This window comes from Dermacentor silvarum, chromosome 4 (assembly GCF_013339745.2).
Source record: "Dermacentor silvarum isolate Dsil-2018 chromosome 4, BIME_Dsil_1.4, whole genome shotgun sequence".
Taxonomy (NCBI): Eukaryota; Metazoa; Arthropoda; class Arachnida; order Ixodida; family Ixodidae; genus Dermacentor; species Dermacentor silvarum.
In genome coordinates this window covers 194885666-194912307 of record NC_051157.2, presented here as the reverse complement: position 1 = coordinate 194912307, position 26642 = coordinate 194885666, and the positions used below count along the sequence as shown (strand labels likewise).

General features: G+C 48.1%; 1 protein-coding gene across 1 annotated transcript in view; it reads left to right on the top strand.

The window, feature by feature from the left end:
- Positions 1–264: 264 nt before the first annotated feature.
- LOC125945101 (uncharacterized) overlaps positions 265–26642 on the top strand; it is a 94329-nt gene continuing 67951 nt past the window's right edge. Inside the window, exons 1-2 of the mRNA XM_049666678.1 lie at positions 265–345; positions 18309–18357. Of these exons, the coding sequence (XP_049522635.1) occupies positions 18345–18357 (13 nt within the window). The 5' untranslated portion in view covers positions 265–345; positions 18309–18344. The remainder of the gene's footprint in view (positions 346–18308; positions 18358–26642) is intronic.

Below are 26642 nucleotides of genomic sequence, written 5' to 3'. Positions count from 1 at the left end.
GTTGTTATTCTGAAGTTTTTACGGCAATGTTTCCATAAGGGGCTCGTGGGAAATTAGGTACTCGAGGAATAAAATTGTGAGCACAATTACTTTGTGGTCAATTCTGTTGAACATTTATATGATTGCATTTTTCTTTTCAGATGCGAATTTGGACTTACCGGTAAATACAGCGGATTTGTTGCAATGAAATTTGGCTCTGATAAAAAGGCAGTCGTTGTCGCAAAGGCTGACAATTCAAGCTCCTACACATATGCAAGTGGAAGCTACAAATATGAATACGGCTATCAGTTTCTCTTCAGATTTCGAGCAGGTTACTACGCCAACATAGACAAAAACGCCGTTAAGGTAGGTTTGTAATTCGGAATGTCTCAGTTTTGAAATTGTGTAAGCCTTATACGGGCTCGTAAAACACGGGGCATACAAATTGTGTTCTCCTTAACGATATTTCGGGCACACCTGTGTTTGGGAAACATGCCAACGAAAGTAGGCTGGCAACTATGCTAAAGAGCAAAATGACACCCGAGGTCAAAGGCGTAAATTTGTAGCTTACCGTAGCCTTTCTACAAATTGCACCATCTAAATGGCGTATAATATTGACACGTATACATGTTTATCTTTCACCGGCGGCCGCTTTCTACCGGCTAACAAATGTTAAACGTTATCGCTCGGCGCAGGACGCGCCTGTATAGGAAGTCTCTAGAACGTTATCGATGCTTCTTTCCGTTGCCTGTTTTCACCGACGCTTATGTTATCTGATTGTATGACCAACGCGAATTGTCTAGAACTTTCTGGAGGACCCGCGGGCATCAGGTATTAATCTGGAACATTCGATGACTCAGGTATATAAGACGACGCGTTTCGCCGCTGATCAGATTTTCGACGATCGCCGACTGTGTTCGCCGCTATCGTTGTGCTTTGAGTGTAGCTTGCTTTTGTGGGCACAGGTTCGCCCAATAAACAACCAGTTTCGTTGTACACAGATTTACGACTGTTTTCTTCAGCGTCACTAGTACGTGACATCTGGTGCAGGTGCTAGTGCGTTCATGCAGCGAACGCCCCCGCAAAGCCGCGATCCAAGCCCGAAACCGGAGGACAACGCCAACGTCACCAAGGACCAGCTAGCTAGCCGTAGGCAGCAAGGACTTCTCCCGGAGTACGGACTTCTTCCCGAGAACACCACAGCGATCAAGGCCAAGTCAAAGACCCCAATGGCAGCCCCAGCGTCCCCCATCCTGCTGCAACAACCTCGGGAGCCACCGACCTTCCGTGGATCATCGGCTGAAGACCCTGAAACCTGGCTGGAGACATACGAGCGGACCGCGACGTTCAACAAATGGAGCGACGACGACAAGCTGCGCCATGTCTATTTTTCGTTGGATGACGCTGCTCGGACCTGGTTTGAGAACAGAGAGACCACCCTGGTTACGTGGGACCTTTTTCGTGAAAACTTCGTGAGAACCTTCACGAGTGTCGTACGAAAGGAGAGGACGACAACGACGACTATAGTACCTGCACCAACTTTCGACGTCAATCAGAACCTTCCCAGGCCTAAGAAAGAACAACTAAAGGCTCTGCTCCTGCAATACGGGGACTGCTTCTCGTCGTCAAAGGTTCGACAAACCCCTGTCGCCAAGCACCGCATCATAACCGACGAAAATGTCCGGCCACTCCGTCAGAGCCCGTACCGAGTTTCGGCGCGCGAACGCGAGGCCATAAGGCAACAAGTCGAAGAAATGCTACGCGACATCATCCAGCCGTCCAAGAGTCCGTGGGCGTCCCCCGTTGTGCTAGTGAAGAAGAAGGATGGAACCCTACGTTTCTGCGTCGATTATCGTCGCCTCAACAAAATCACGAAGAAGGACGTATACCCCCTCCCACGGATTGACGACACCTTGGATCGACTCTACAACGCAAAGTATTTTTCGTCGATGGACCTCAAAACCGGCTACTGGCAAATCGAAGTCGACGAGAGGGACCGGGAGAAGACTGCCTTTATAAGACCAGACGGACTGTTCGAGTTCAAGGTCATGCCGTTTGGTCTTTGCTCGGCGCCTGCCACTTTCCAACGTGTCATGGATACAGTACTGGCAGGCTTGAAGTGGCAGACTTGCCTCGTCTATTTGGACGACGTCGTTGTGTTTGCCTCAAGCTTCGAAGAACACCTGCGGCGCCTTGAAACAGTTCTTCAAGCAATCAAGACCTCCGGACTCACGTTGAAGCCAGAAAAGTGCCGCTTCGCATATGAGGAGCTCTTGTTTTTGGGCCACGTCATCAACAAGTCTGGAGTGCGCCCCGACCCTCAGAAAACTGCGGCCATCTCCAACTTTCCTCCGCCCGCTGACAAGAAGGCAGTGCGTAGATTCCTTGGACTGTGCGCCTATTACAGGCGCTTCGTCAAGAATTTTTCACGGATCGCTGAGCCACTGACGTATCTCACGAAGGCCGACGTCGAGTTCAAGTGGGAGACGCCGCAAGTCGAAGCATTTGAAGAACTGAAGCGACGCCTGCAATCGCCGCCAATACTTGCGCATTTCGACGAAAATGCCGATACCGAAGTCCACACCGACGCAAGCAGCGTAGGACTCGGCGCCGTGCTTGTGCAGAGGTCTGACGGACTAGAAAGGGTTGTAAGTTGCGCTAGCCGGTCGCTATCGAAGGCGGAAGCAAATTATTCCACAACAGAAAAGGAGTGCCTCACCATCATCTGGGCCACATCAAAGTTTCGCCCCTACCTCTATGGCAGGCCCTTTAAAGTTGTGAGCGACCACCACGCCTTGTGTTGGCTAGCTAACTTGAAGGATCCTTCAGGTCGCCTCGCACGATGGAGTCTGAGACTTCAAGCATTCGACATCACCGTCGTTTACAAGTCCGGGCGAAAGCACTCTGACGCCGACTGCTTGTCTCGCGCCCCCGTCGAACCGCCGCCACAGGACGACCAGGATGATGACACTTTCTTGGGACCTATCAGTGCCGACGAATTCGCCGAACAACAGCGAGCCGACCCGGAACTAAGGAGCCTTGTAGACTACCTGGAAGGCAAGACCGTCATTGTGCCCAAGGTGTTCAGGCGAGGATTGGCGTCGTTTTTCTTGCAAAACGACATTCTCCTAAAGAAGAACTTCTCGCCTCTCCGAGCCAACTACCTCCTCGTGGTACCATCAGCGTTGCGTCCAGAGGTTCTGCAAGCTCTCCATCACGACCCAATGGCTGGACACCTCGGTGTTTCCCGCACGCTCGCGAGGATACAAGAAAAAAAATACTACTGGCCTCACCTCTCTGCCGACGTCGCCCCTTACGTAAGAACATGCCGAGACTGTCAGCGACGCAAAACACCGCCGACAAGGCCAGCCGGACTTCTACAGCCGATCGAGCCACCTCGCCGACCGTTCCAGCAGATCGGGATGGACTTACTGGGGCCTTTTCCGACGTCGACGTCCGGGAATAAATGGATCGTCGTCGCTACGGACTACCTCACCCGCTACGCCGAAACAAAAGCCTTGCCCAAAGGCAGTGCCGCCGAGGTAGCCCGATTCTTCGTTGAGAACATCCTCCTGCGTCACGGTGCCCCAGAAGTCCTCATCACTGACAGAGGCACGGCCTTTACGGCAGAACTAACTCAAGCCATCCTGCGATAGAGCCAGACAAGCCATCGCCGCACCACCGCCTACCACCCGCAGACGAATGGCCTCACCGAGCGCCTAAATAAGACCATCGCCGACATGCTGGCAATGTACGTCGACGTCGAACACAAGACGTGGGATGCCATCCTTCCGTACGTGACCTTCGCATACAACACGGCCGTGCAAGAAACGACGCACATGGCGCCGTTCAACCTGGTCTACGGAAGGAACCCGGCAACGACGCTTGACGCCATGCTACCGGACGTCGCTGACGAAGGAAATCTCGACGTTGCCACTTATTTGCAGCGTGCCGAAGAAGGTCGACAGCTCGCCCGCCTGCGCATCAAGAACCAGCAGAGGACCGACAGCCGACAGTACAATCTTCGACGACGCTACGTCGAGTACCAGCCTGGCGACCGTGTTTGGGTCTGGACTCCGATACGCCGACGAGGACTTAGCGAGAAACTGTTGCGTCGCTATTTCGGACCATATAAGATAATCCGACGTATTGGCGCACTGGACTATGAGGTCGTGCCAGACGGCATTTCGCAATCACAGCGGCGCCGGGCACGACCTTAAGTCATCCATGTGGTGCGTCTTAAGCCTTTCTACGCCCGCTGACGACGTTAGGTACTTCGTTATTTTGTTATTGTTTTTTTTTTGTTTATTACGCGTGGTTTTGTTTTCGCTTTCGTGTCCGTAGCATCGGGACGATGCTTTTTAAGGGGAGGGTATTGACACGTATACATGTTTATCTTTCACCGGCGGCCGCTTTCTACCGGCTAACAAATGTTAAACGTTATCGCTCGGCGCAGGACGCGCCTGTATAGGAAGTTTCTAGAACGTTATCGATGCTTCTTTCCGTTGCCTGTTTTCACCGACGCTTATGTTATCTGATTGTATGACCAACGCGAATTGTCTAGAACTTTCTGGAAGACCCGCGGGCATCAGGTATTAATCTGGAACAATCGATGACTCAGGTATATGAGCCGACGCGTTTCGCCGCTGATCAGATTTTCGACGATCGCCAACTGTGTTCGCCGCTATCGTTGTGCTTTGAGTGTAGCTTGCCTTTGTGGGCACAGGTTCGCCCAATAAACAACCAGTTTTGTTGTACACAGATTTACGACTGTTTTCTTCAGCGTCAATACTACGTGACAATATTGTCGATTGGTGTTATCATTTATCTCCTTTGCTTGATTAGAGGATTGCCGGGATTGGGTGATGTACAGTCAACCACAAAAGTTTGCGGACCACGCGAGCGCGTGGCCAAGAGCCTCTTCGCGACACTTCCGCTACGTCACCAGCGATCGACAGCAGCGCTACGTTGAAGACGCATCCCTCCTTAAATCTATGGCCTGTCTATTTTCGCACTGTGCGCAAATATTTTCTACCTATCTCTTTCAACGTGACGCGCTCTTTGTTAGCCAGGGCTACTTGCTTATATTTTGAGAGCAGAATATCAGTACAAGTAATCAGACAGCGTATTCTTCGGCTGTTATCAGTCCTATTTTCGCGTAGCCACGCTGTTTTTTTTTTTCGTGAGTGCGTGAGTGAGCGGTGAGGCAGCATTGGGACACAGATGCTTAGTCAGTAGGCAGAGTTTTTCCGTTCCTCCCCCATCGCTAAGTGACAGTAGCGGCCGGGATTTGATCGCCTGCGCCCAGGTTTTGCTGCGCAAAGCCCGAACCACCGCGCTGCTATAGTGGTTACATTTAGAAAAAATAAGAAATAATCGGGTGCGATGACTCTTTTTATAACCCTTTGCGACACGGCGTCCTCGTTTGGGGACTCGAACTTCGGAGGCGCGTCCCACGCCACGTGTTTTTTCAAATGACCTAAAACTCAGTGTGCACATTCGTGTCCGCTTCCTGATGGGACAACTAGCGGTCAGTTAACTTCATTGTCCTGCGTATTGCTGCAGATGATCACTTTGCAGGAGACACTACCATGTTAGACAATCGTTCGACGTGCCGCGTTCCAATACCAACGTCAAGAGTATTTTTTTTCTCCGGTCGACACGAATACAACCGAAAAAGCAAGTGTGCGTGCGTTTCGGGCCTAATAGTTGATTCTTTTTATGCAAGCATTGAAGCTGACGGATTTCAGAATAATTAGATAATGAGTTATACGCTAATTAATTTTTTTTACTGAAACTCGCACAAAACAGCACATTGCTTCGTCTTCTTTCTTGGAATGTAATAGTGAGCGTCTTCAAATGATGCCATGCGCATTTGACGCATTTGCAGACAGTGCATCATAATTCGTGTCTGAAGGGGATGAATTTATTCACAAGACATTTACAGAAGTGTCATGAAACATAGGTCTCTCAATGATCTAGTAGGAAGTGAGATGTCCGCCGTTTTCTAGCACCTTATTGATGCGTGTGGGCATCGACTCGTACAAAGATTCAGTAATCTCCGGTCGACCGCGCAGGCTTTCCCATTCTTGTGCGATCGCTTGCCACAGCGTATCGGCCGTGCGGCCGCGGTTGGCTCGTGTGGACAGCCGTTTCTTCAACATGCCCCAGACATTTTCTATGGGATTCAAGTCGGCGCCACATGGAGGCCACTCAAGCTGGCAAACAGCATGTTCTTCTAGCAATGACTGGACGATACGTGCTTTATGGATCGGGCTGCGGTCGTGTTGAAAAAAATAGCAGCCGTCGCTGAAGGGACCGTCCAGCGCATACGGAACGAGGTGTCTAGTGATGACGTCGCAGTACCGTGACGCAGTGAAGGGCCCTTCCAGACGCACAAGGGGACCAAGGCCATCTTTGCTGATTGCTCCCCACACGCTCACGGAACACCGTCCACTGGATAGAACACTCTGTGTGTAATTAGGCAGATATCTGCAAGAAATAGCATACAATTGGGTTCCAGCGGCGCGTCTAAAAATGTTGTGATTCCTCTTGCCTTATAATGCTGTTATAGAGTTGCAATAGAAAACGTGCAAACATCATTAGATAGTACTGAAAGACCCACTGGCAGCTTTTAATTAGCTTCAGAGTAAGTAGTACTATGAAACAATCGTTAATGTTTTCAACATAATACCACTACAGAAAAATCTCGTAATGTCCAAAAGCTCATTTTACGTGAAACATGTTGTGATGCAGAATTAGCTTCGTGAATTAACTGCCAATACACTGTAAACACACCTGCAGTTTAGTGGACGCCAAACCCGCTTCCGTTGGTCCCAGCGCGTGGAAAAAGTTGACTCGTCGCTAAAGATGACATCGCCCCATTTCTCTGTTGTCCAATCTTTCATTGCTGTAGCGAACATGAGTCGTTCTTGTAGCTGGCTGTCTGAGAGGCAGAGCTTCTGTGCTGCTACGAAAGACTGCAGGCCAAGCTCACTCAGCCTTCTTCTTACAGTCTCAGACGATACCGTGAGCGAGAGCGCTTCTCGGATATCCTCTGCACTTTGAAAAGGATCAGCCACGATGGCGGCCGTAATCAGGCGGTCCTCTTCCTCAGTCGTGGCCCTTGGACGCCCACTGCGCTCCATATCTGTGAATCTGCCATCGTCGCGGAAAGCTTGAATAATCCTATTCACGGCAGTCCGGCTCCTGTTGGTTCGGCGGCAGATTTCGCGCTGAGGTATTCCCTCTATAAATAAACGCACAATGTGCCTTCTTTCGTCAAGTGGAACACGCAGCGGCATCTTTCCAAATAGGCAATCACCACGTGGCCTGAAGCAAGTCTACTACGTTTTCAGCGACTGATGCGAAGATGCGCCTATGTGTGAAAGAAAATTTTCTATGCATCCGCTTTTTCTTTATTTTTGATGACAGTGAAACACCTCCCTACCCTTTCTCTCAAGACGCAGAAGCAGCAACACTCATTGGACCAAGATGCTGCGAACCAAAGTGCGCCAGTAAACGTCGCGTAAAAAAATCGTCGCAGCGCTTCGTGAAACTTATCTACCCACTGGCACACCAGTCGACAAAGGTTGCAGTGATTGCTCCGATACTGCTATCAAGCCAGATATGTGGCGGTCTTATCGCAGACAGCGCTCTGCGTCAACACAACGAACTAACAATGTCATGCACGGGAATAAAAAATTAACAGGCAGGCGAGTACCAAGAGGGCTCATATCCGGGAGAGCGCCCCTGTCGCTGCTAGGTGGCGTACCGCTAGGTGGCGCGGATAGGCAGTCTGGCACGCGCTCGCGTGGTCCGCAAACTTTTGTGGTTGACTGTACATGGCAGGAAGAAAATATGGACTGAGGGCCCGTAAGTTGGGCCTGCACCACAATTCTAGCACTGTTGTCCATCAACGGCAGTTTTAATTTAATTTGCCCCCATCATCAGCAACAATTACACAAAATTGTAGCGACATACGCCTGAATCGTCAGTATGGTGAAATGGTGTGATTTACATTATTAGGCAGCGGCAAAATGCACCAGGCAACTCTGAAATAATTTTCACGGCACGCATTCTTTGTAACAGCTCCATACAATTTCCGTGCTCTTATCTAGGATGATCCAGACGTACAAGATAAATACATTTAGTGCAGCATTGGCCTGATATTAAATGCTGAGAGTAACTGAAATCATGAACTCAGCGGAAGGACTTTATTCAAACTGCGCTAAAACGTTAGGCGTGTAGAAAAATACTCTTCACAGGCGTTCACAAAAAGCCGCTCACAAAAACTACCGTACTAAAGAGTATAAATAAAACCTTCTAGGAAACGTTGTCATTGTTGATAAACATAAAAGGTAAAGGACAAAATTCGGAGCTCAGCTCAATTCTCAACTCATCTAACCATAGGCGGGAAGTTTTCATTATCCTGACGGGGGGGGGGGGGCTGGGGCCCGACCAGGTTTCCGAAACCTACCCATGTGATATATCTACACATAAATTGTAACATACAAGAACAGACACAACACCAGTTGTTGTGGTTGCCTCAAAACATGGTTTGTACCCTCCGGGGGGATTGGCCACAATAGGTTGTTTGAAATGTGCGTCTAACAAAATACAAGAGGGGGGTAAAGGCAAACATTTAACGCGAAGCGATGGTCAACTCAATGTCAACAGAAACTTTGAGAGGGCTTATTCATAAGTTTAGTAAAAAAGCAAATGAAGTGAAGTGTCCGATTCCTTGGGCAAACTGTTCTATTCTGCTTCGTCCTTCACTTCTTCCATCCCGCCTCCGAGCCACGGACCCACTCTTCATTACAATCGGCCACGCTGCGACTGCCTTGCTCCTGTAAGAAAAGCACATGTTGTCACGTTTCCTGTCGAAGGGTGCACTTCTTTATGCGTGACACATGCACAGCAAAGTTATTTCGCTTTCTTTTGTCGATGCGCGAGTCAAAAGCCATGGACCGTACTCACCAAGTGTTCTCGCCCAGGCGCTCAGTAATAATTAGAGGTCCTTCGCACTTTGTGCGCAGTTTGTTTGAAGAAGACGGTGCACCTCGTTGTACCCACACCTCATCGCCTATTTTGTATTGTGGTGCCGGACGGTGGCGTCGGTCGTAATACCATTTTTGTGCATGTTGCGCATGTTGAATCCTCCTGCGCGCCTCGGTTCGGATATTGTGACTGTGTCTGTCGCGCCACGGAACGTCCAACTTTTATAGGCCTGTCCAAGCCCAATGTAGCACTCAGTTTTGGTAGTTGGCCGTACGCAATCTCGTATGGGGAAGTTCCTGTAGAGCTCTGTAAAGCCGTGTTCTTTGCGTATGCAGCCGCCTGGAGATGGTCTTCCCAATCCGCTTCACCTCGTTTGTGATTCTTGAAATACGGTGCGAGTCGACTTGCAAAGTCTTGTTTGACCTTTCCGTCAGACCATTCGCTTGGGGATGGTGGGCACACGCTTGGGGATGGTGGGCAGACGCAAAGTGATGCGCAACTCCAGCTTGTTGTAGGTAAGTGCGTAGCTCGCGACTACGGAAGGTGGTTGACCGGTCGGATATCAACTTTTTTTGGAAGACCGTGTCTCCATTCGAAGCGGTCCTGCATCACTTCCACCGCCACCACCACTATAATAAAGCGATTACCCGCTGCCGACACTAGAAGAGGCTCGATGTGGTCTATCTCCAGCGTGCGGAGAACCATCTCAGGAGGCGTAATGGGTATAAGCAATCCATGTTGACCTACGGGACGCCGTTCTTTTTGGCATACCTCACAGCTGGTGACGTACGAACGTACATTCTTGTCCATTCTCGGCCACCAAAATCGTTCTTTTGCCTTGCGTAAGGTTGCTCGATAGCCGACAGGGCCTCCTTCGTGGTTGTCGTGGATGGCTCGCAAAATACTTGATCGTAAGGGACCAGGAATAACCAGAAGGTGGCGTTCGTCTCTCTTATTGGCCCAATGGCGACGATACAACGTACCATCTCGTAAAACAAACTTGGCGTTGCGCCCGTATCTGCAATAGAGTCTATAAGGGATACCAGACCTTTGTCGGTGTGTTGGACCTTTGTGAGGTCTTGTTGAGAAAACATGATCCAACTTTCTAGGTTCCTGGATTGGGCTCCTCGATTGGGTTTCGTGATAAAGCGTCGGCAAGCTGATTTTGTGCTCCAGCACGGTGGCGCACGTCGTATGTGCAGTCCTGTAGCTGAACAATTCATCGGGCATACCTGTGTTTCAGGTACTGCTTTTGAAACATCCATGCAATCGCGTAATTATCCGTTACCACTTTGAATTGTCGGTCAAACAAATAATGACGGAACTTCTTATCCACGCTCCAAACTACAGCGAAACACTAGAGTTCGTTCGAGTGCTAATGACCTTCCGCGTCTGAGAGTTTACGACTTGCATAAGCGACAACGTGTGTACGCCCATCTGTGTCACCCTGAAGCGGAACTGCCCCTATGCCAATCTGACTCGCATCAGTATGTACTTCTGTCACCCAATCCTCATTAAAGTGGCACAGCACCGGAGAATGTGTCAGCTGGTGTTTGTGGGTTCGGAAGGCTTTATCTTGCGAAGGTCCCCATTGAAAGTGAGCTCCTTTCTTTAGCAAATCTGTGAGGGGAGCAGCAGTTGAAGCAAAGTTCGGGACAAACTTGCACAAGTACGATGCCATTCCGAGGACTACTTGGAGCTGTTCAATACAGGTTGGTGCGGAATATTTGGCTACGGCATCTATACGTTCGGGTAGGGGTTGTACACCGTTACGTGATATCTTATAGCTTAGATAAGATATTGCAGTCAATCCGAACTGACATTTGTCACGGTTAAGTCGAAAACCGGCGTTATGCAACCTCTGCAGTATTTCGTCGAGGTTTCGCAGAAGTTTTTACTGCGTGAGCTGTTATGGACTCATTCCAATAGCCGTTTCCGTTCGCGATGGTGCCGCCGCCGGCGTTTAGCCGTAACCGCTATCGCCGGAAATGCGAAATAAAGTACCCGCTCTCCGCCGGGATAGCACCCTGGCCCGCTGCGTGGGAGTCGGATACTTTACCACTGAGCCACGCAAGCGCTTGCGATCATGCAGCAGAAATATTCTCTTTAAACGTGCAGCGCGCAGGCGCAGATGACCCGAGCCTCCGTCAGTATGGTGGCGCCATCTAGTTAAAGTGCCTGCAACCGCCGCGCGCACAGGCACAGACGACGAGATGCGATTCATACACGGATGATAATTCTTGCTTCGTGGATTCAGAGGAGGCGCGCAACCAACACTATCCCGATGTAAGATCTGCACCACGTATTCTGGGTACCTCTTCGGTACACGTTATGATGTCTCCTCGCAAGGTACGAACCGCTGCTGAAGAAGCGAATTGTAGAGCTATGTGCGCGGCTACAACCAGGCATCATCGGGCTCAGCAGACTGCGGTGCAGAGAGCATTACAAGCCGCAGCTCGCCGTCGACGCCGGGCGGACAGTTCAGATCGTTCTCGTGAAAATTAAGGCGAAGAAATTTTGCTGCGAAGACCCTGTTGTGCGTGGCGCCGAAATTGGAGCTGCTCTTGCGCCGCTCAACCAGCTTACGCTGTGATTGTGCTGCGTGTGCCGCGCAGGCCTGTGACTTTTTTCGGTTTCACCGATAACTAGAATGTCATCGAGGTACACAACGCATGCGTGGTTTATCAGTGCACCCAACATGGTGTTCATGGCGCGCTGGAAAGTACTTGGGGCTGTTCGCAGTCCGAAAGGCATCCGGTTAAATTCGTACAAGCCAGATTGTGTCCGGAAGGCCATCTTAAACTTATATTCTTCGGCCACGTTGATCTGCCAATATCCTGCTTTCAAATCTAGAGACGAAAAAACCTGGCATTCCGTATGGCGTCAATGGCATCGTCAATGCGTGGTAGTGGGTATACGTCTGGTATAGTGTGTGTGTTCAACTCTCGGTAGTCGATGCAGAATCGGAGATTCTCGTCCTTTTTACAGACTAGGGCAACAGTGGTAGCCCACGGACTGGAAGACGGCCTGATAACGTTAGTGGCTAGCATTTCTTGTACCTGTTTGTCAATTACAGTACGCTCTCGCTCGGCATATCTTCGCAGCGGTATAGACACAGGCGGATGATTGTCGGTTGGAATATGGTGCTCTAGCACGCTAGTTCCGGATAGCTGAGCAGTAGTATCAGCAAAGTGCGACTCGTGCCTTTCGAGTATAGCGTAGAGTGTAAGTAGCACAGTCAGCTCACCCTGGGAACCTTGAGCAGGAAGTGTAGTCGAAGCCACGGAACAAAGGCTGACGTTACTTCCTTCCACAGGGAGCCGCACTTCTCCTGAAAGAAGACAGTCGGCCCCTAAAACCATGTCTGCAGGCAGGTCCTCGAAGACGGGCACTGCGTTCAAGACTTTGATGCCAGCTTTGGTTTGGAGGTGGAGGTTCAGTGCACCGACCGGCAGTATGTTACCCCCGAGGCCCCGTAGGGGCGCCTCAGTCCAACGTTGGAGAGTTTCAGGGGCGTGGCGTCGAAGCAACGCCGTACGCTGCGCTCCAGTATCGATAAGCGCCGTAAGTTGTCCGATGCCGTCGACGCAGACCTTGAGCTAGTGCTGGGAGCGGGCGTGTTTGAAATTGCATGGATTGATGTTGCGCTTCGGGGCAGTACTTATATCCATGGCCGGAGCGCCCACACGCAAAGCATCCGCGTCTTGGTGTAGCCGGCTCCTGCGGGCAGGTTGCAGCCGACCAGTGGCGACTAGAAGTGTCCTGCAACTCCACCGCCTGGCGTACAAAAGTGGCGATGTCGGCCTGGTGTGTGTGCAGGGACAAGACGGCCGCGTGCGCCGAGTCGTGTAGCCCATCGATGACGTACTGCCTGGCTGCCACGGTGGACCAAGGTATGTCGCATGCTTGTAACAGGGACAACTTGTCGTAAATGTAGGTTGCTATGTCTTCGGTTGAAACTTGTCGGCGTGACCGCATCGTCATGAAACGCGCGTCATAAGCATTCGGAAGCGGTGGAAACGCGGCCGCCAGGGCCGCGCTCCAAGTTGGCCATGTGCTGCAATCGCTGCCTTGGAATCGATGCCATGCTTGGGCGGATACTCGAAGACGTCCTTCGGCAAAAGATTTTTTGGTAGTCTCTGCCCAGGAGTGTTTGAGAGCAACCGAGTTGAGAATGATGAGCCACGTGGTAGGGCCATCTTTAAAACCATGAAAACATGGAAAGTGCAAGATTGGTACTTCTAGAAACAAAATAAGACAAATTTTACAAATAAAGCTTTTTCATAATATATTTTATGCACAAACTGTAAAAGAGGGCAGTAAGTACGTTTCTCAGTCGCAGTATTTATCCAGACAGACGGATCATGGGCTCAAACCGAGGGAATGTAAATGAAGGCCAAATGTTCCCAACGCGGCCCGAGCTAAAGGCATTCAGGAATGAGGATGCCTCTCCAAAGCTTCATTTACGTAATAAAAATGTTTATTCTATCTCTCTCTCAAAAGCGCTTTTGTCCCCCTAGATCATTTCTGAGTAGAATTGACTGCCTGCTACAGTTGTTGGCATAATTGATACTGAAGCTTTCGCAACGGCTCTTGAAATTTTCTTTCTCCCTGGATTTGTGTGCGGTTGATTCTCTTCGTCAATAAGTCCAGAGACTGCTGTTTTCGCATCAAGAACGGCCTTGCATTCTTGCATGATACCAATTTTGTTTCACCAAAGCTCCTACGTACTTTCCTAGTTTTTCATTTACGTTGGAATTTTGTATTGCTTTTGTTATGTAATAAGTATGTAATGCTACAGTTCGTTCACATAACTACGTGTAACCCCCCCCCCCCCTACGGTTATGTCTAGGAGTTGTGGATAAGAGGCAGAAAAAAAGGAAGAATTGAATAACATTATTTGTAATTCGTATTTACACGAAAACCTTTGCGGAACGCCTCTTAACCGCTTCTTTGTAATAAGCGATGGCGAGCGAGTAGGTTAAAGACCAACTGCAAGGAAATTTCAGTTTGGTTAAATTTGTGATAGGTGAGTAATATAAACCATTGAATCAATCTTGGGAAAGCCGCGGGGCTCGTAATTGCATAGCTTTCATTTTGAGCCGACTGTAAACAGCAACTAAGCAGAGTACGCGTGCACCTTTTCGTGGTCGCTATGACGTAAGTGCCAGCACACCACCTGCGTAGACATGTAAGGGGCGGGCAGAAGCCTAGAAATTGGGGGGATGGAACCGTTTTTTCTTTCTTTTTTTTTCAGAACTGAGAACATGGAAAAACGAAGCATTATTTTTCACACATACAATTGCACTTTCCCTTCTCTGCTGTGCAGCATACAATTATAGACGCGATGACAAAACGATTTAAATCTGGGGTTTTACGCGCAAGTACCACGATATGTTTATGAGGCATACATACAAATCGTGCGGATTCCAAGGCATGAGTCGTTACGCGTAAATCAGCAGACACACTGCTACGCCCGAGCGCATGCACACCGGGAGCCGCGAGAGGGCCACGCCTAGCAGTTCCACCCCGAGCCCATACCATTAACCTACACGCACATCCTACAACACTATCGCATTTCACGAAGAACACTACCGCCGCCTAATAAGGCTCTGACGCGAGAGAAAGCCGTAATATGGCGCAGACTCCAAACAAACGCATATCCACATTTGAGTCTCTACGACGCCATGCACCCTGCGCTGTATCCCTGTAAATGCCCACACTGCGGCCAATGCGCAACGCCATACCAAATGGTAAGGGCTTGCGCAAGCACACCACAGCTCACACCGAAAACACACCCCACCACACGGACACGGCAATGGGAGGGAGCTCTCTCCAGCTCCGACTCGACTGACCAGCTCATCCTGGTAACCCGCCGCGGTTGCTCAGTCAGCTAAGGCGTTGCGCTACTGAGCACAAGATCGCGGAATCGAATCCCGGCCGCGGCGGCTGCATTTCGATGAAGGCGAAATGCTAAAACTCCCGTGTGCTTCCGTTGTAGTGCACGTTAAAGAACAACAGGTGGTCATATTATCAGGAGCCCTCCACTACGGCGTGCCTCATAGTCAGAATTGGTTTTGGCACGTAAAACCGCAGAAAGCAGGAGCTCATCCTGGTCAACCGAGCGAGAAGGGCACCTAAAGCTGCTGGACTGAGGGGACCACCCAAAGCAGAGCAGAGGAGCTACGTACACTCGCGTGCTCTTTTGCATAAAGTTTATTCTCTCACTCTCTCTATATATTTATGAGGCCCGCCGTAGTGGGGAACTGCCACTGAGGATCTGAACTTGAGGCTCTTTACCTTGCACCCAATGTATGGGGCCCGGACGGTCTTGCATTTCGCCCCCACCCTAATGCGGCCGCCACGGCCAGGATTAGATACCACGACATCGTGCTTACCAGTGCAACGCCATAGTCGCTAAGCCACCACGGCGGGTACCGGCACGAAATCACGTAGCGTAGCTTTCAAACGTATCGGAGCCTTCTCAACGCCTTCTGGGTTTTGGAGTAGGACTGGCGTCTCGGACTCGTACAAGCACGCAGATCCGTCAACCTAGTGAGAATGCCTTCCCATTAAAGAAGCGCTAACATCTGTAATTCTAGCCTGCTGCAAACTGAAAACGAAACATGTTTTAGTATAGTAATGTTAATAATAAGCTTCAGAACCGGCTCACAAGTAAGCATGTTCGATAACTTGTCTACCTACAATCAAATTTGAATGTGTGTCCGGCAAGAATAATTCTGTAAATGAGAACTTTTTCCCAGTTATCACATTAACAATTTTTCGTTGAAGATACAAAATTCAGTTTGCGTTCCATTACCATCGCGTTCACTGCTTCATGATGAGATTTATCTAAGGATAATTATTGTTATAGCTAGAATAGTACATATAAGCTATTTTTTTTCATATTGTTACGTGTTCCCCGCACCTCCACCAAATCATGTTACGTGTAACTCATGCCCAAGACTATTTACAATTTATTTACAGGGAAGCTAACGGTGGCCAAAATGGCGCCGCTATATCAAGCGGGACTACGTCGTCTTCCTTCTCCCCAGTGCAGCCACACTGTGGCAGCTGTTCCGTATCAATATTTTTCTCTAAATTTCTAAAATTTACTGAGAAAACGTGGGAAAAAAGTGTAGGCCGAGTATAACGTCGTTGGGGCATTGTTCAAAAACGGCAAACAACACAGCGGTTAGGTGCCCCGCGATGCCATTGCGAGCAGAGCACATATCAAGCACAGTCGGCGTCCCTCCGTCGGCGACGAGGACCCTGCACCCTGCGTGAAGCAGTGGGTCTAAGGACTTTCTTCAAACGTCGGCGCAATTGGGCGCTCATCACGGATATGTGCACGCCAGTGTCAATGAGTGCTGGAACACTGACGCCATCGACTACAACGTCCCCCAAGTTCTGTTGTGGTCGGCAAAGTGATCAGAAGATTTTGCGGTCCAGTCGTCACCTCCGGGAGCTGCATCGCTTAGTTTTCCGGAGACGGGCGTCGGGGCTGCATCGGTGACGGTGTGCGACGAGCTTCCGGCGATAAGGACGATGGTCGACGAGCTGGTGGCGAACGGGACTGGTGACGTCGGAATGACGAAGACGGACTGTTCCAAGCGGCACGATCCTCATTGTTGGGCTCTTGGGCGTCAAATGCAGGCTGGTAACGACGCGGTCTCTGGTCGGTGCGATAAAAAAAATCGTCCGGAGTAGGTTGCCCTGATGCATTGAATGCAGCCGATTTAAGTCTCTCTTAAATTCAAATCCAGCGCTAATGCCGCTCCACTAACCTGAAGGCTGAGAAAGTGCGACGCAGTGATGCGCCGCTTCTGGAGTAATGCAATGGCAAACTCGGCGGTAATGCAGTTCCACTCAATGGGAAAGCTGGGGAAGTGCGGTGCAGTGATTCGCCGGTGTTTCCCCTTGTGTTTATCTTGTTTTCTCCTGTGTTTCTCCTTTGTTTAGCAATCCATCATCCGTTTTGACACCTGTGCTAAGGCACAACTGGTGGGAAACCGTCACGCACATGGAGCCAAATTCCTTGCTGAGGAGAGTTACAAGTGATTTTCACGAATTTCTGTTAAAAAATGCTCTTAATGCTTGATTATTCCTGTCTTTCAAGTTATTCTGCATCGTGTTAGTTTATTTTGAACCGGTTTGATGAATTCTGCACTTGTTCTGATCCTGTTCTGAGCACTTGTTCTTAAGCGTCATCACGCGGTAGACGCCGACAGCCCGGGCCCCTATAGTGTTCCGCACTTAAAACGTCTTTAGAAGCGAAAGCTTCATTGCGCTACCTCAGGCAGCCGTCGGCGACTCAACAATTTTCACCTTGAGAGCTAGAGGTCAAAGGAGCATTAAGGCGCGTTTATAGTCCATCGGCACGCGGGCGAGCGTCATCAGACGCCGGGCGCGTCGGAGCGCATGGGCCGCGTGTTCGGTTACGTTGGCGGCACCAGTACATCGAACCATCGGTCGAACTATAGCCGCTGTTGTTCTCGCCAACGTCACATAACGTGTGCGCGCGTTCACGCTACGTCGGACTATATTTAGGCCTTTACAGAGCCCTGAAAGCAGACAATGCCGCCGTTGCCCGAGTAGAGTTCGGCCCGGCTGCGAGTTGCAACCAAGTCTCAATACTTTACTGATTACCGCAGTGTCTTCATAGACATAAAAATGATGAATAAACACTGTATTCATTGCAAACATGTCTGTATATCATTGCGAAAACACACCTCGGCCACAGCTCGGCTATGGGCCTAGCTAGGGCAGTGAAACTTCTGCTATCAACCAGGGTTAACCAAGGCTAAACCACAGCAATTTTTTCCCTCCCGCTCAAAACTTACGGGATATTGCATCCCTACGCCACGATATTTTTGAGCCTGCAGCGAGCAGCTGCGGCCGCCGCCTTATCGCGGATATCAAGCCGTAGAGCCACGTGCTCTACGTCATGTGTCACTTCCGGCGAACGGTAACAGCAGGCGTTTTTTTCAATATCGGTATCAAAAACGGCACTTTCTGCGCGTTTTTTGTCGTGATGGTTCCACTCATATTTCAAACGTGAACGTATCTAGTTTTAGACTTGTGATATTACCGAAAGGCAGGCGTGCGAACACGACACATGAAGGAACGAAGGAGACAACACGAACGCTGGCGCTTAGGCTGTCCAGCCAATTTCTTCTCCGTTCCGCGTTAGCATACCTGCCCTTTCGGAATAGCAAGAATCGCCACAGACTTCCTTAACTTCAGTCGCTTTTACAATGTCCCATTGTGTTATCCATGCCCCAAAAGCAAATGGAAGCTGATATATTTTTGCACGTATTCTCTTACAGGGTATAGAACACAGCGATAATCTCTATACTCGGCCAATGGACATTAGTGGTGAGTGAACCGCTAAGATTTCGATGTTATGAATGTTCTTAAATTTTTTTTGTGCTATTCCAAGGCCTCTACGTCTAAACTTTCGCATTCTGGAGGACATTTTTGCGCCATAGTATAGATATACCATACAAGTGTGTTATTCTTCCTGCGCAGCTACTGCGTCTACACCATTAGCATTATTAATGCTGTTTGACGAAACGAGCCATTAAATAAAAACGGCGTCTTATTAAAGTATGTTCTCTTTAAACGGAACCAGATAATAGTACGGAAAATTGGGAGGATGCGAAGCAGATACCATGAAGAACCTCTTGCCTCTTGAACCATGTCCAGTGGTTAGTGTATCTGCTTTAAGAAAGAATTTTGATTGCACTTTTTCCAAGGAAGTTCGCAGCACTGTGGACGTAGCACTAAATCAAGTAGTTGAAACACTGCTGCAAATAAGTTTTCCTGTTAGCACTCTTGCCCCGGGTTTAGAGCAAACAGACATTGCTTTTATGTTCTCACAAGAATTGCGATATCGCCACGTGCATTTTGTTCCTATAAATATGCAGCGCCGAGATTGTGTTACTATGATTTGTTTGGCCTATGATTGTGGTACTATGATTTGTTTCTTAATCTACGCCAGCATCACGGGCTCGTATGGAACACAGGATAACGCAAGATAAATTTTACCTACTGTCTCAAACAGTGTCATTAATTCTGCGACGACTAAATAGGATGTGCGCACCCTGTGTTGCAAGCGTTGAGTGTATTTTTTTGCAGTGGACAAAATTCTGCGCATAAAGTTGCTATCCTTGGAGTTTCTATGCGTCGTCACAATATCACACGTCTGGCACATTTTGTGCAGACGCATACCGCCATGTGCACTCGAAAGCACAATGGCACTCAGCAAGACGGCGAATGGTGGTATTTTAATTAATCGTCGAAACAGGGTTGCTAGTCTCCTAGGGTAAAAGAAAAAAGGCGTGTCAACCAAACTTGACAAGAAAGACAATGTCCACGTTCAAGATATTGTGATGTCACAGTAAGGGCGGACCTTTATTGAGCCCGAGAGACGACATGGCGAAGAAGGGCGGCGTCCACAACCGGCATGAACAGCCTTCGGCATAGTCCACGCTGATGATGCACCCACATACGCGATGAAGATGAGGGGCACACGCATGATGATTATATCGTACAGATGATAAATAAGTGCACAATAAATGCCCACACTAATTTCCCTCGCGCGAAAGCGGCCGTCCTGGCCGCTGCCTAAAGGTACGGGGAACGCCGCGTGAAGGGCTTCATACGAGAAACGTAGACCACTTCGGTAGAGCGGCAATTGCCCTTACGAAAATGTCAGATATGGCCCTTATATGTTTTGTATATGGCCATATTTGGACATATAAGTGCCCAAATAAGGCCTTATACTGCCAGATAAGGATCCATGTAAGGACTTATACTGCCATATAAGAGTCCAGATAAGGCCTTATACTGCCATATAAGGGTCCAGTTATGGCCTTATACTGCCATATAAGGGTCCAGATATGGCCTTATACTGCCATATAAGGGTCCAGATATGGCCTTATACTGCCATATAAGGGTCCAGTTATGGCCTTATACTGCCATATAAGGGTCCAGATATGGCCTTATACTGCCATATAATGGTCCAGATATGGCCTAATACTACCATATATGACTGCAAGTAAGGCTTTATAACGTCATATAAGGGTACAAATATGCGTTCTACTGCCATATATGGTTGCAAGTAAGCGCCTTATATTGCCATATAAGGATTTAAAGGTATACCTAAATTGTAGTTGTAACCCCCCCCCCCCCTCCACTCACGCGTCCAGCCCCACCAGTCCAACATGCACCTTCAGCGCTCTGTGCACATTGGCATTACCATTCAGGAGATGGCTTGAGGTCGAATTTTCCTGATTAACAAAAACACTCTATCATCTACTGTCTTCTATTTACTTATTCACTCTTAAATTACATTGAGTAAAACGCTGAAGAAATAAACATTGGCATCATCCTTATATATTATAATTATAATTATTATAATTTTTATTATAATTATTTTAGTATATTATAGTTATTAGGCATTTGAGTTGCTGTTGGACTCCTCTGGCTAAAGCGAGGTAATTACATATTATGTAAAGTGTTTGCTTCCCCCCCCCACACACACAAAAATGTAACCCCCCCCCCCCCCCCTGGCAGAGATCCTGGGTGCGCTACTTCCGTCTAGTATGGGTTATTAGCACCGCGCCTGACGGACAGCATGGCCTTATTTACGAGATGTAGCTACTGCACGTAACAAATGCGATGCTTTAATTGCGCTGCAGCTATTGGCAAAGCATCTCGATCGAAATGAATGTGCTTGCACCGAGCAGGTATTAACGAGTTGAATTGAATTTTATCGCAGAAACACACACAATCAACTCATTGTTTTGCACGTTGGCTCACAACCACACCCGATTAATATGTCTACTTTTTGAGAGAGAACATGAACATATACTTTTGCAATCATATATACCGGTCTATGTAAAGCAGCCTGGGAATATTAACACATGAGTTAGGAAACCTGCTGCACGAATTTCTATTCGTTATATCAGCTACTGCACAAGCACAAACAAAAAAGTTTGCTTCATCAGTCAATCTAGATACTTTATTCAAGTCCCATTAAATGAAATACTGCCAAAAACTACCACCAAGCTAAAGTTTTGACACATTCAGTGAAATCCAAACCGAAACCAAACGTGGAATGGCCAATGCAATGTATCGCTTGGCAACACTGGTAAGCTTGCTGCGCCGGCAGCACATGGCCGGCAGCTGTCAGATACCGAAGCATATTCATAGGCCTGTTTTCGTGTGTAATTTTCGTTCGTGCATCCGTGTTAACGCAATGTTCTCCGCGGTATGTGTGTTATTCGTGAACGCAATCGGAACGAGTCCTCATCAACGCAGTTTAACGCGACTGTAAGTAAAGGGAAGCAGCGGGCGCCTTCACCAGCGCGGCCCTCGGCGATCGCTTTGTTTGTATGTGTCGCGCGCACGGTTCAACTTTTGATTACCGTGGTTGCGCGTTGTCGCAGTGCAATGATGATTATATGCCAGTGCTCATCGTGAAACTGCACAAACCGCGTCACTGCTGATGGAGCGGCCACGTACGTACACGGCGGCGCCCGAGAAGACCTTTTCCGTAGAGAATGCGTGCCTGGCGATTGTCACTTGCAGTCGCAACGTTTACAAAGGTACGTACAATTCCCCCCGCCCTTCTTGTTATGTGCTATTTGCATAATTTTGAAGCAGTGCGTGTTGCGATACCGCGTAAAGTATAAACCGCATTCACGCAATCTTGCGCGCGACAGCGACAAGCGACGCGATGGAGATGGCTGTCACGTTCGCTCGTCGCCTACAAGTCGTACCGCATGCAAGCGACGAGACGAGCGACGACTTTGAGCGCCGTCTCCCCGGTGTTGCCTTTATGAGGACAACAAATACTCGCGGAAACTGGCGTGACGCTTGTTTTATTAATTTGAGTTGATGTGTTTTAGTGTAAAGAGCAGCATAAATATTTCTAAAGGTCTTGCACTACGTTATTATCCTTGCACATATCAAAATCTAGTCGTTTGCTCGTTCCGTGCGACAATCGGTAGTACTTGACTGATGTATATCCAATTCCGGCTTCGCGCTATTGGCTAGTCGCTCATAGCACTTCCGGGCGACGAGCGACGTATTCTAGATTTCTAGAAGCGAGCGATTGAGCGAAAAGTCCAAGCGATCTGTTCGCGCCACGGCCCGTTTCGTCGCTCGTCGCCGTCGCGCACAAGATCGCGTGAATGCGGTTTGGGCTTAAAACACAAGCGGGCGAATCCGCTCCTTCAGTTTCGTCTACAGTCCCTATTACTGCTATGTTTGCCTTGGAGTTCGGGGCGTATGTACATCGGACCCTGTCAACCCAATTACAAGTACGAATGATCTACTAGCACATAGGCTGACTGTCATATTAATTTGATTGAAGGTCTGCGTTATTCGATCGATCGTCCTTGTTTCGAGTCATGCTATGCTACACTCTATGAAATATCTTGTATTTTATGTGTTTGAATTCAGCGTTGTAATTTTGGAGCTAGATGTAGTTATATCATTTCAATTTATTTCACTGTGGTGTGCGCGGCACCTTGTAATAGTCTTTGCAGAGACGGAGTGTACCTGGCTGGCTGCTAGGCGATTCGTGTAGCCGAATTTTAACCAACTTCGTTTATATTAGTGGGCTTTGTCATGCTGGCGGACCTCGAAATCACCCTGGTGACATTACTAAATGCAATTATTAATTATCAACTTTCGTTATTACTATTGGTGCTGCTGTTGCTGATGCCGCTAGCTAGAGAGCTGTCCAGGACAGCTTCCTTGTCAGTATTTTTAGGTGGCCTCAACTGTGCGGCACTTTCATATGAAAGGCTATACAAATGTTTACACAGCATAGCTGCGGTTGTTTGCATTATGTTTTTTTTTTCTTCTCTAGTGGATATAACTGCTATGCGTAAAATTTGCCAACAGTCATTCTTAGCAGTGAAGGAACTTTTACGCCGTTGCTTGCATTCAACTGTAAGATTACTACAACATTCCAAAAATGAGAGAGATTGTCACTGATAAAGTGTTAAATTGTTTTCATGTGATGGCTGCATAGATGTGCAGCAATGAACTGATCTAGGGCAAAGTTCAAACGACAAGGAAAACGTTCTAATGCAGTGGGCCTCTTCGATTATCAGTCCCTGACAGTCCCGGACTGCTTGGGACTGCTGTGCTGCATTCGATTTTGCTCGGACAGCTTCCGAAGCTTCGCCCACTAGTCCGAGTGTTGTCAGAAGCGCGTTCGTTTTTTCACGGACCGGAAGTTCCGGACTGCCCGCGGACTGTTGGAGCTGTCAGCAGATGTTTGCTCGGACAAGCGCAAGTAGCTAGCAGACGACGGCAGCGCGCGTGGTGTTTGACGCCATGTTGTGAAAGATTCCGTGTGCTTCTGCGTACTTTGCGCGCTCCAGACGGCAACTACTGTGCATTGAGTTATCGCTTCTGTTACATCGGTGCTTTGTGTGCCATCATGCAAGTTTTTTACGAGCCATCTAATTGCTGTAGCTTTAGTCTTCGTGTTTTTTGTAAAGAAAGAAGCACAGCGATCAGGCGCACATGGTTGCTTTTGTTTTTCTTATGTGTTTCACGAAGTAAGCAGGTAAATTTTGCTTTTCAGGTAAGTGGTACTAGCGTACGTGCAAGCAATCATATATTGCATGTGGCTATTTCACGCCGGTAGCTGGGGTGGTATACAATTGGAACTTCGCGGATTGCTGTTGACTCATATGTTGATCCTTTCTGCTCCCAAGTTCGAGCGTTTGATTTTCGACGTGCAGGATTAGTAGACGGTGTACACGCGCTCTCTCACGCGTCGGGTCTCTAATTAGCAGACGGTCTCGCGAGCTTTGAGGATGTAGGCGGGTGCTTTGTGCATGAACAGTAACGTGGCACGACCATCATTTCGGAGTCTCTCCACAGCAATTTTAGGGCCAAAAAATACATTTCACCACCACCACGATTTCGCTTACGTCCGTGTGGGAATTCCACTTAAACTTCTCAGGCAATGAGCTGGCTAGCGCGACGTAATAAACTGCGCTTTGCGAAAACGTTCTACGCGCCCAGGCTACGATTACGCTGTGCTAGCTTCATGGTTGTGTCGGCGAAGTACGCCTCTCAGACTGCACCATTGCGGAGGCCACGCTAATAAAAACGCTGGGTAGGGGCTATCTACGAGTAGCAAAGAGCAGACGACGGCAGCCAGGAGAGGGACTTCCGGTCGCGGTGCTTCGACCGAAATCTCGGACAGTCCCCGACAGCTGGATTACGTGACTGTGACGCGCTCTTCTGTCAGGGCTAGTCAGACCGGAAGCCGCGGACGGTTTGCGGACAGTCCGGGAATGCATAATCGAAGAGGCCCAGTGTCTTTCCTCAGTGAGCTAAGCAAATGGGATGTGCCAAACCAGCAAGGTGTACGAAGATTTAGCTGCCGAGAAAGTTGGAGCAGTCAATAGGGAGAACACAAATGGAGATCTTTTTCTCTCGGGATGTATAGCTCACTGGAGTGCAGACTGATTTTCAATATGTATACTAGGCTTTTCGATTGACCACCCCGGACTGCCCAGGGCTGTCCAAGAAGCGTGTGCACCAATGCTTATCGTTAGTACACAACACCTTGGTCAGTCTGGGACAACTTATTGAAGAACCCGTATTCACCTTGATTTGTTTTCTGTATTGACTGAAATTATAGCTGTGTGATTTATTATTTAACTGCCAAGTGCTCGTATCATAGAGATGCCGGCATGCATGCAGGTTTTTCTTTTATCTGGCGTATACATCTGGTATAGATGAGTAAAACACAAGATCCAGGAAGCTAGATTCATGGATATCTCAAGTTGTTCGAGATTTACATGGATGTGTTTATAGGCTAAGTTATTATTTATCATCATCAATCTATCATCGGGACTAAGAAATTGCACGAACTCTTACCAGTAGATTATTATCAAGCATGTTTGTGTGCATTGGCTCCACTTTGATACCAGCCAACATTTTTCTGGTTTTGCAGCAAATATTTTGTGGCATGTCATTGCGTTTTTTAATGTTGTGATTTGCTCTTACCTTCTTTACACTGCGTTCAGTGGAACTCGTTGAAGTTCTGCATTCCCGATTATCACACTGGCATGAAAAAATTGCCCGATTACACTTAACCTCTTCAGTGACGAAGTATGATCGACTGTCGATAAATGTATGAAATTTACATAAATATATGCCAAGGTGCTGCAGACTCCATTAAGAGCAAGTCAAGGTGGTAGTATGACTGCATATTATGTTGAGTCACCATAATTACAGAGTGATTAAGTATCTAATTGTTGTGCACGCCGTAATGATAGGTTTCTTCATAAAAAATTACTGAATCACTAGTGTAAGTTATCTGCACAAGTTAATTATTGGTTGCAAGCTTTACTAGAAAGAAGAAAATTATTTTGCAATTGTTACAGAAATGTCCCACATCACACCTCCCGTCAAACACTGTAGTGCCTTCTCCAAAGCTCTCTTCGGTAGCGATACATTTCCCTGAGAAGTGAAATGAAGGTACTTGAGGTAACCATAATGTTTAATTTACCCTAAAATTAGCGTTTGTGGTCATTTCCTTGACACAGCTGCACAGAAATGGCAAAAATAAGTTGCACGCACAAATGTGTACACCGTGACTGAAGGGAGTATCAGCATGAGCTTTATCAGTATGAGTGTGAGGATTTATTTATAGGAAAGGCAAATGGCTCCGCCTGAGCCAGTGTGCTCTCACCTGCTTTTCTGCTCTCATGAGTTGGTAACTGTTATAATAGGGCTGACTCCACACGTTGCTTGCATTTGTTGAAACCAATTTTTTTTCGATACATGTGTTCGTGTAGTATTTGAGCCCACTTAATGGTAAAATCATGACAGCAGAAGCATTCCTTGTTTTTCTTTTACCAATTTGTTAGCACGGCAGCACATACTGTGCTGTTTATTGTATTATCGAGCCATGCTTTGTACTCGTAGAGTATACAACAGCTCTCGAAGAGTTTGGAAAATGCAATGAAACAGGGAAACTGCCTTTTAGCATGTATGCACGTGAACATTTTAAGTTTGTCGCTTCATATGTCAACTTAGAGCCTTCATTTGTCATAGCACTAATACATGGGTACAACACAACAATATAGGCAAGCTTTCAATTTAACAGAAATTTTCATGGTTCTATTGAAATGGTCTGTGACATGACGCCACTATACCACAACTTTAGTGACGTTAGATTTCGTTTTGACATTCTTGTCCATGTGCTAAATTCTCTTTTGGACAGCTTTTTTTCACATCCTGCAAGCACAACTTCAGCAATGCGTAACCTTTATCTGCATGGGAGTCAGGTCAGGACTTAGTGGCATTGGTCTGACGTAGTGAATGTTATGTAAGGAATTAGGAACCAGCAGTGAGTAGCACTTTGCAGTGCTACTTAACCATTCCCATGTCTAGTGGCAGCCACCAAGTGACATTTTCCACTGATTCATGTAATCAATTATGGCATGCACCCTGTTTTAGGTAGCTCTTTGAACTAGTGCATACAGCCTTCTGCTATCACGTAGCTGCAGTAATCGTATGAGTTCATGGAATGACTGGGAGCACTCGGTTCTTTACCATCACATTTCAGTGCATATCGCATCACGTGTAGTGATCACAAAGACCTCTAGACAACA